The following is a 9,861-nucleotide window of genomic DNA, read 5'->3' on the forward strand; positions in this document are numbered from 1 at the left end:
TCTCTCTCTCTCTCTCTCTCTCTCTCTCTCTCTCTCTCTCTCTCTCTCTGCAGGAGGATCTGCAGCTGGCACTGAAGGAGGGGAGCAGCATCCTTGAGAGCCTCAGGGAGCCACTGGCTGAGAGCACTGCTCATAGTGTGAACCAGGACCAGCTGGACAATCAGGCCACTGTGCAGAGGTAAGGCCCACACCCACCTGCACTCTCTTGCTCTGGCCAAGGTGCAAGACTTCCACAAATACACAGCTACTGTGAAAACACGAGACTACTAGCCAAAACGATTGCAATAGAATAGGCAGGTAGCTCTCTGGTCAGCCTCCCATGCTAAAGAAGGGGAGGGGGTGTTCAAGAACAGACAGTTTCACAGATGGGAAGATGTTGGGTAAGCAGCAATAGCAGAGCACCTTAGATTCAAATGGCTCCCACATCCCCAATGAGTCATTGTAGGAGAGTAGCTCAGGGTGCCTCTGGTCTAGCCTTGTGTCTTCAGGCATGCCTTTGACTATCACAGTAAAGATAGTCTGTATTTCTCCCTGGTTCTCCATGTTTGTATCACAACTCAGGACAGGGTGCCATCGGTCGATGTCCACTAGTGCTCCCTGTTGCTTTAACACATCAAGAACCCTCTCTGCCTCCTCACCACACTGCAGTCTGGAAGGATGTTGTTCCCACCAACAGGGCAGGCTCGGAGCATCTAGATGCATAGAACTCTGTGCCGAAACCCAGCGATAGGCAGCCTGGCTCTTGGCTCCCGGCTTTACCCTGGAGCTCGCCCACACTGGCTGGGGCTCTATACAGAACAGGCATGTTGTATTTGGGAACATAGGAAAGGCACACAGTAGCTTACCAAGGCTCACTAGCAGGAGGTCTAGCCAGCTTCACCCTGGAAAATGTATCGATTCCTCCAAGACTAGGGGAAGGGTCAGGGTCAGGACAAGGTGGTGCTGATTGGTTCTGCTTAAAGTCCTTTAGCAAGAAGTAACCCTAACAGTGAGGGTGACGACACCAGCTCTAGACCTCGGCAGCCACCTGCTCTTCACCCTGGCCCAGGGTTGTCATCAGTAAACACAGTGGCCCATGTGAGACTAGGGAGATGGCACAGTTGATTGTGCTTGCCATGCAAGAACAAAAACCTGAGTTAAGATCCCCAGTAGAAAGCCTGGGCGTGATGGCTCATATTCATAATCGCAGTGTTGTGCGGGTAGAGACAGGCAGGTTCCTGGCGCTCGCCGGCCAGCCATTCTAGTGGAATTGGCAAGCTTTAGGCTCCATGAGAGACCCTGTCTCAAATAACAATATGGAAAGCAGCTGAAGAACACACACACACACATACACACACACATACACACACAAATAGGGCTCTGCCCTGATGCATCCATGTAACACAGGCGTGGGTGCAGGAGAGAAGTCTGAGCCTCTGGTCTTGTCTGATGTGCATCTCCTCCCTGTCTCTCAGAATCCTGAGAACCATAGGAGTCAGTGCGTGAGGTCAGGAAGTCACTGGAAAACTTCTCAGGTTGACCTCTGCGCACCCTGGGAGGCACAGTCTTCCTCACTCCTGTGACCCCTTCCTCTCTTTTTCAGGCTCCTGGCCCAGCTGAATGAGACCGAGGCTGCCTTTGACGAGTTCTGGGCAAAGCATCAGCAGAAACTGGAACAGTGCCTGCAGCTGCGGCATTTCGAGCAAGGTTTCCGAGAGGTGAGTGGCTGGGCTGCGGGCCGTGGGATGCTGCCTTTCAGGAAGTGGACGGAGGCCCATCTGCTGTATTCTAACTCTGCGGTCCTCAACCCGTGGGCCACATCCCTCTCGGGGTCACCCAAGACCATCCTGCATATCAGATATTGATTTGTATTACAATTTACAACAATCAGAAAATTAGCGTTGTGAAGTAGCAACAAAAATAATTGTATGGCTGGGGGTCACCACACCACAACATGAGGAGCTGTATTAAAGGGTCGCAGCATTAGGAAGGTTGAGAACCACTGGTCTGACTTACATGGAAACTGAAGAAGGCTTTCAGAGCAGGTGACATTTCAAATCTATTTGCTATTCATGTGTGGAAGGGATGCATGCATGAGTATGTAAGTGCACACATTCATGTGTGTGCAGGCCTGTGTGCAAGTGCAGGCTAAAACAGGAAGTTAGATGTCTCCCTTTAACACTCACAGCCTAAAGAAAGGGTCTCTCACTGAACTAGAAGCTTGCTATTTAGTCTAGAACACCTGGCCTGAGAGATCTCATGATCCTGCTGTTTCCCCCCATACCCCAATGCTGAGATTTTAGGCACACACAGCCATGCCCAGCTTTTTATGTTGGTGCTTGGGATTTGACTCGGGGCACCAACTCTTGCCCATTGAGCCACCTCAACCACAGATAGCATTTTAAATCAAAGCTTCTATTCAAAGGGAATTCTAGATTCACCTATAGCCATACAGAATGATGCATCGAGATCCTGACCCCCTTCACCAGTTGCCTGAGCAGTAGCAAGCCATAGCTCACTGCTGCAGCCTAGACTGACATCCAGGCATGGGGCCCAGGATGAGGCACAGATGTTCCAAGGCAGTCTTCCTCTGTTGCAGGTCAAAACCACCTTGGATTCCATGTCCCAGAAGATAGCTGCTTTCACGGATGTTGGCAACAGCCTGGCCCATGTGCAGCATCTACTGAAGGACCTGACCGCCTTTGAAGAGAAGTCCAGCGTGAGCATCGGGCACGGGTGGAAGGGCAAAGGTCAAAGGTCACAGCTTTGTCTGACTATGCGGGGGTCGGGGGGAGGACTGAGCTTCCCCTTGAGCATAAGCTCCTGCGGCACCCCAAGTGTCCTCCGCCATATCAGGCACACATCCGGTTCTCCATGGCCCTCTGTCTAACTCTGTCATTATCCCTTGACTTTCAAACCTGGCCTTGCCAGGTTGCCTGGACAACCCAACACCTTCCTGAGTCCCATGACCTTTGGCCTCAGAAGGTCCTGAGGATTCGTGGCCTCAGGCAGCCACAGCACTCCACATCATCGCCCACCTTCAGGACAGACACCAAGAGAACTAGGTTTACCATTTGTCTCCCCGCACGGGACTAAACAGACTCTCTTGATGTGTCCTGCAGGTGGCTGTGGACAAGGCCCGAGCCCTGTCGCTGGAAGGCCAGCAGCTGATTGAGAACAGGCACTACGCTGTAGACTCCATCCACCCCAAGTGTGAGGAGCTCCAACACCTCTGTGACCATTTCGCCTCTGAGGTCACCAGGAGGCGGGGCCTTCTCAGCAAGTCCTTGGAGCTGCATAGCCTCCTAGAGACGGTAGGACACCAGCTGGACAACCAGAGCACCCCCCCCCCACCTCCTCTGTCTTGTCCACTCAGAGCCTTGGTCCCCATGCACTCGTGTCCCACTAATGATTTCTTGGGCTCTCTGTTAGTCCTGCTTTATTCTGACCGCCTCTCCTATGGCGGGTTCAGCCCTGGAAACCTAGTCAGCTCTGCAATGCCATGGTCTTTCCAGGCACCCCTTTGTCATAGTGGCAGGGCACTCTGACAGGAGGCAGGTGTGGGGAGCACAGGCACCAGCAGGCAGCCACAGGGGAAGGATGGAGCGGCAGGTGCTGAGGCTGACAGCCTTCCCTTGTTTCCAGTCCATGAAGTGGAGCGACGAGGGGATTTTCCTGCTGGCCTCACAGCCTGTGGACAAATGCCAGTCCCAGGATGGCGCAGAGGCAGCCCTCCAGGAGATCGAGAAGTTTCTGGAGACCGGCGCAGAAAATAAGATTCAGGAGCTCAATAAGATTTACAAGGAATATGAATGCATCCTCAACCAGGACCTTCTGGTAATGCCAGTGTGGGTTCTATCTCTAGCCTGGGAACTGGGGACCCACTTCACAGGATATTTCAAAGAACGTGTCTTTGAGATGCTAAGGATTGAACCCCAGGGCCTCACACATGCTAGGCAATATCAGTGAGCTATGACCTCCACCCCAGAAGAACCCTCTGAGTGGGATATGGGGGCTGGTGGGTAGAAGTGCAGGGACGGGAGCATCAGGTTCAGCTCTTCCTCCACCACAGAAGTTATCCCATGCCACCACCTCCCCGGCATCGCCCGGGCTAGGTGTGGGGGTGTGGTGTGGTGTTCAATGGAACCCTGGTCATACCATGGTACCTCTGATATTACACGAAAGATTGGCTGGCTCCCCTTCATCCCCAGCCAGCTGCCCTAACTCCACTTCTGGGGCCATAGGGAGAGAGCGATCCCCCGTCCATAGCATCCTTTCTGAGATCTGAGATCTGGAGATGGCTCCCCGCCTGCTGGGGCTCTGATGCAGCTCTCGCTGTCCACCCAGAGCTGCTGAGCTCTGGAGGTGGCTCCCCACCTGCTGGGGCTCTCATGCAGCTCTCGCTGTCTCACTGTCTGCCCAGAGCTGCTACTGCACAGTGCATGGGTCTCCTCACTCACCTGAAGCAGAGGAGGCTGCAGGCGCTGACACTCTCTGCATGACCCGGTGTTTTTAAAGGACTGGCACTGACATTTGCAAGGTGTCTCAGAAGCCGTGTCATTTCAGGAACATGTGCAAAAAGTCTTCCAGAAGCAAGAAAGCACAGAGGAGATGTTCCACCGCAGGCAGGCCAGCCTGAAGAAACTGGCCGCCAAGCAGACACGGCCTGTGCAGCCCGTGGCCCCCCGACCAGAGGCACTTACCAAGTCCCCCTCCCCGTCACCAGGTACATTCTTCTCAGGCACCCAAGTGGCCATGTGAGGAAGCCATGCCTGTTGCCATGCTTTCTGCCGGCCCTCCCTGGTCCAGTTCACGGTCAGCAGCCTGCAGTTCCGGGCTTACTCTATCACCCATTTTGATGAACTTCACTAGGACCCAGCTACACTCGCCTGCCATGTACCATCTGCTGTGGCTGCTTTTATATGCCTTGGCCACCGCAGAGATAGGTCCTTTCACCTGAATTCTAGTGACCTGCAGAACACTGACCAAGCCATTAGGAAAGGTCCTCAGATCACTTCCTCTGACCTATTCCCTCCTCATCCATCCATTATCTTTGCCATGCCAGAACTGTGCCCCAGGGTCAGATCTGACCTCTTTCCATGCCCTCCAGGCCGTCACTAACTGTGGAACCATGTTCCAGGCCCCATGAACTACAAAGTTGTCATAGTCTGCTGGCCTTCACCTTGCTTACAGACTCCTCCTCCCTACATCAGGAGAGCAGTCCTCCCCTTCCACTCTGGAATGAAAACAACAACAAAACAAAACCAGAGATGAGCAGGCTTCTGTGTTGACCAATGGCAGCCACAAATGTCCTTTAGAAGCAAGGGGTTCCAAGGTTTCTAAGGTGCTAGTGAGAGTTCCCTCTTGTCCACGGTCTCCTGTCCACTACAGCTATTCCCAATCTAGGGGCTGTGGCGGCCCCGGCTGCCATCCCTCACCCGCCAATCACCTTTCTCTTCCATCTTTGTTGCTATAACCTTTTCTTCTCATCCCTTTTCCCTCGGGGTACAGTTCTCAACAGCACTAATGCCCTTCTCTACCTCTTTCTGCACTAGGCTCCTGGCGAAGCTCTGAGAACTCCAGCTCTGAGGGCAGTGCACTCCGCAGAGGGCCCTACAGGAGAGCCAAGGTGAGGCTCATGCCATGGATGACCGTGCATGTGCCCTGCATGTGCCTGTCGGAGCCATAGCAAAGCGACTTCACATCTTCCTTTGGTCTGACCTGGCTGTCCGAGCACTCTGTGTCTCTGGGTCTCTTGGGCTCTGGGGCATCTACTTGCCCTGCTCAGATTCTGTTCCAAATGGGAAACGAGGCTGGGTGGTCAGTGCTGGAGGGAGAACTTTTCATCCTCAAGCCCAGCATGCTGTTCTCTCACCAGAGCGAAATGAGTGAGCCCCGGCAGGGCCGCACCAGCTCCACAGGGGACGAGGAGGAGAGCCTGGCCATCCTGCGCAGGTGAGTGAGTGTCCGTGGCCATCCTGCGCAGGTGAGTGAGTGTCCGTGGCCATCCTGCGCAGGTGAGTGAGTGTCCGTGGCCATCCTGCACAGGTGAGTGAGTGGCCGTGGCCATCCTGCACAGGTGAGTGAGTGGCCGTGGCCATCCTGCACAGGTGAGTGAGTGGCCGTGGCCATCCTGCACAGGTGAGTGAGTGGCCGTGGCCATCCTGCGCAGGTGAGTGAGTGGCCGTGGCCATCCTGCACAGGTGAGTGAGTGGCCATCCTGTGCAGGTGAGTGAGTGGCCGTGGCCATCCTGCACAGGTGAGTGAGTGGCCATCCTGCGCAGGTGAGTGGCCGTGCTTCAGACCAAGCGGTGGGGCTGTGAGTGTCTGGGTATTGGCAACGGGAAGATGGTAAGCAGCACGTAGACCTAGGCATACAGAGCAGGAAGGAAGCTGGCACCATGTATATGACAACTGAAAACAAACCCCTGAGCTAGAGGACACACACACACACAGAGGTAGAGGACACACGCACACATGCGCACACACACACACACACACACACACACACACATACACACACACAGGTCTGGGCTGGGCAGGTAACCATCTGAGTCCTTACCATGTAACCTGCCTTCTGCTATATGGACCACATACCTATTCACAAAGGCGCTTGCAGAGTAATGGCTAAGTGCTTTGACATACTGAAGGCCTGCACTCAGAATGTCCCCCACTGAAACCTGCCTGTCCATCACCTTCAGCTGAGTCCCTCCACCCATGAAGTCTCTGAGCAGCATCCAGGCCAGCCAGTTCAAATACAAGAGGGCAAAATTGCAGAGAGGAAAAACCACCCAGGGGTGTGTCAGCCAGGAGCTGGGGTCATGACCTCAGGGCTGGAAGGAAAGGGCCGGGCCTGCATTGTCCTAACTCTTCATGTTTGCCCTGAATACAGTAAGAAGGAAGGAATGCTCTTGGAAGCACATGAGCAAACAGGTGCACACAGGCAACGCATTTCCAGATGTCCCAACAAGCTCAGCAGTGTCCCTCTTAGGATTTGCAGGCCAGTGAATTATGGAACTGGAACGCCAGCTGAGAGGAACATTCTGTCACTTCTAGCTTCTGACAAGATGGGGACAGGAGGCAGAGAGGGGTAGACAGCAGAGAAGCTTCTAGGCAGAGCAACACACACAGGGCCCTGAGACAGAGGCAGCCTCCCGTGTGCCCAAGCAGTGTGTGGCATGGCCCTGAGACAGAGGCGGCCTCCCGTGTGCCCGAGCAGTGTGTGGCTGAGAAGCAGGCCCAGGGCTCCGTACTCTGCTAACCCAGGCTCTCACACAGGGCCTGGTCACTTGGCCATGGGCTGCTTTACAGTAGCCCACGCTTAGGTCTCAGTCGGCACTCCATGGGCTGTGGCCTTTGTGGATGAGATGGGCAGATTGCCTGTGGGCAGGTGGCCCTCGTATCTGAAAGGCATGGATGGCTGGATGCTTTGTAAGCCTGTCTCATCTCCTCCTGGGCCCCACAACTGCTAGGCACATTGCTGGGCTGCGGGTGGTTACTGTGTAGCTCTCCCGTGCAGGGTAGGAGCTGGTAGTGAAACTGAAGAGCCACACCAACCTAGAGACGCTGGGGTAGGTGTTGGAGGATCTTCCTGGTAAAGATGTCTTGGTAGACTCCAATGGCTTGTGGAGGAAGCAGGGGTGTCTTGACTTAAGTGTGTGTGTGTGTGCATGTGGCATTGAGTCTGTCCAGATAGCCACAAGGCCAGAAAGTGGATCGAGAAATCAATCCCAGAAGGCAGTGGGAGCTGGGCAACCAGCTTCTTCCACAACTCCCCATATTGGGAGTCCTAGATGCCATGATTTCTCCCTTCACAAATACGTGTCTATTCACTCGGTGAGCCCATGATGCCCTGATGCTAATGTCTTTGCTCCCCATGCTCCATCCACAGACACGTGATGAATGAGCTTCTGGACACGGAGCGGGCCTACGTGGAGGAGCTGCTCTGTGTCTTAGAGGTGAGGTGGGGCATGCGCCAGCACACAACAGCTTCACTTTAAATTGCTGCTAGAGCCAGACCTGTTGACAAAGGCCAATATTTCCAGCTACTCTGGAGACCAAGGCAGGAGGATCATAGGTTCAAGGCCTTCCTGGGCTATAGAGCAAGTTCAAGGCCAGCTTGAAGACCCCATCTCAAGACAGAAACTGAAAAGAGACTTGCCTAACATGAGGTCCCTGGTTTCATCTCTAGCACCACCAGCAGGCACGTGCATGCACACACACACACACACACACACACACACACAGACACCATACACACACATGCTTATCACAAACACAAAGGGTTTTTTAAAATGCTGCTTAAAAGTGAGGACTTACACCCACAACGGAGTGTGTGAAAATGCTTAGATCCAAACCAAAACCTGCTCAGGTGTCCGTCAGCAGGGAGAGCGGCTAGACCTGCCCAGGAGCAGACACAAAGCCACAGGAAGTGCCCTGCACAGAGCAAACACACAGCCCACATGACCCCCGTGACAGTGATGGGGGTCATAGGAAACGGTGCACACAGCTCCGTGTATGGTGTAGTGGTGCACCCTATAATCCTAGCACTCAGGAGCTAAGCCTGGAGAATCACTGTGTGTTCAAAGCCAGCCTGGGCTACATAATGAGACGTAGGCCAATACCGCTATAGGGTAAGACTGAGCCTCATGTCTGTTTTACACACACACACACACACACACACACACACACACACACACACATGAACAAGGCGGGTCTGGAGTAAGAGGACTTTGAGGAGGGGACCCTGGGTCCTGAGTCTCCTCCGGAGTGACCTGGATACACACAGGAACAGCTCCGCCTCTGCCTTGTGTGGGTTATACCTGGATAGAAAGGTCAGGAAGGAAGGTAAGAGCTCCCCCTGCCTCTTGCTTGTGCTTTGTGAGTCTTTTCTAGATGACCATTGCAGGCAAGCATGGACACATGAGAGTAACATCTCAGTTTTCATTGTCTCTGTGGTTCTGTGGGTGAACTCGGGACAGCGTGCAGGCCCCTCAAGCACTCACCACTGAGTCCCTCCTCGGCCCTCAACTCACTTAAAGCCTCGAGGCAGTGTCCCTAGCCGGATCCTCACACTTGGTGCTACCAAGCCCACCACACTTGCTGTCAGCCGCAGGCGTGGCTGTCCTGGCTGAGCGCCCCCTCCCCTCCCTTGCAGGGCTATGCTGCAGAGATGGATAACCCCTTGATGGCACACCTAATCTCAACAGGCCTGCAGAACAAGAAGAACATCCTGTTTGGAAACATGGAAGAAATCTATCACTTCCACAACAGGTAGGCACTTCAGCCAGACGTAGGCACGTGCAGTCCCTGTGACATCCTGATTCTGGCATGGCGCCTTCAGGGAGTAGGGATCCATAGGGATGTTGGCTGGGAACAGATCTCCAGGATGAGCTCCCAGAGAGACACAGGCGTGTGTGGTAGGTGCCCATGACACATTCTCCATCTGAGCACCCTTGTGAGCCCTTGTCCTGCTGGCTCATGCCTGAGGTGGCTGGATAATAGGCACTCAGCCTGCGGTGAGGACAGGGTACTGGAAGCAGTCTGGCTCTCATGATTCCTCTGTAGTACTTGGGACCTCCAAAGGCCAGGTCCTTCAGCAGGCTCTGCAGGCTTATAAAGGAAGCAGCTGCCCACACACACCCTGTCTTCATACACACCCCGTCCTCACACACCCCATCCTCACACACACCCCGTCCTCACACACCCCGTCCTCACACACCCCATCCTCACACACACCCCGTCCTCACACACCCCATCCTCACACACACCCCGTCCTCACACACCCCGCCCTCACACATACCTCGTCCTCACACACCCTGTCCATCCTCACATACACCCCATCCTCATACACCCCGTCCTCACACACCCCGTCCTCACACA

The 9,861-nt window shown here is 54.3% G+C and overlaps 1 protein-coding gene across 17 annotated transcripts in view; it reads left to right on the forward strand.

Moving 5' to 3' along the window:
- Positions 1–9,861, forward strand: part of Mcf2l (MCF.2 cell line derived transforming sequence like) — a 156,766-nt gene that overhangs the window by 131,491 nt on the left and 15,414 nt on the right. For all 17 annotated transcript variants that reach the window (XM_031339091.1, XM_031339094.1, XM_031339093.1 and 14 more), the window contains 10 exons: positions 54–178; positions 1,583–1,697; positions 2,579–2,698; positions 3,102–3,293; positions 3,625–3,816; positions 4,546–4,705; positions 5,535–5,608; positions 5,858–5,934; positions 7,871–7,937; positions 9,137–9,252. In XM_031339091.1, the coding sequence (XP_031194951.1) occupies positions 54–178; positions 1,583–1,697; positions 2,579–2,698; positions 3,102–3,293; positions 3,625–3,816; positions 4,546–4,705; positions 5,535–5,608; positions 5,858–5,934; positions 7,871–7,937; positions 9,137–9,252 (1,238 nt within the window). The remainder of the gene's footprint in view (positions 1–53; positions 179–1,582; positions 1,698–2,578; positions 2,699–3,101; positions 3,294–3,624; positions 3,817–4,545; positions 4,706–5,534; positions 5,609–5,857; positions 5,935–7,870; positions 7,938–9,136; positions 9,253–9,861) is intronic.

This window comes from Mastomys coucha, unplaced genomic scaffold, assembly GCF_008632895.1.
Source record: "Mastomys coucha isolate ucsf_1 unplaced genomic scaffold, UCSF_Mcou_1 pScaffold22, whole genome shotgun sequence".
Lineage (NCBI taxonomy): Eukaryota > Metazoa > Chordata > Mammalia > Rodentia > Muridae > Mastomys > Mastomys coucha.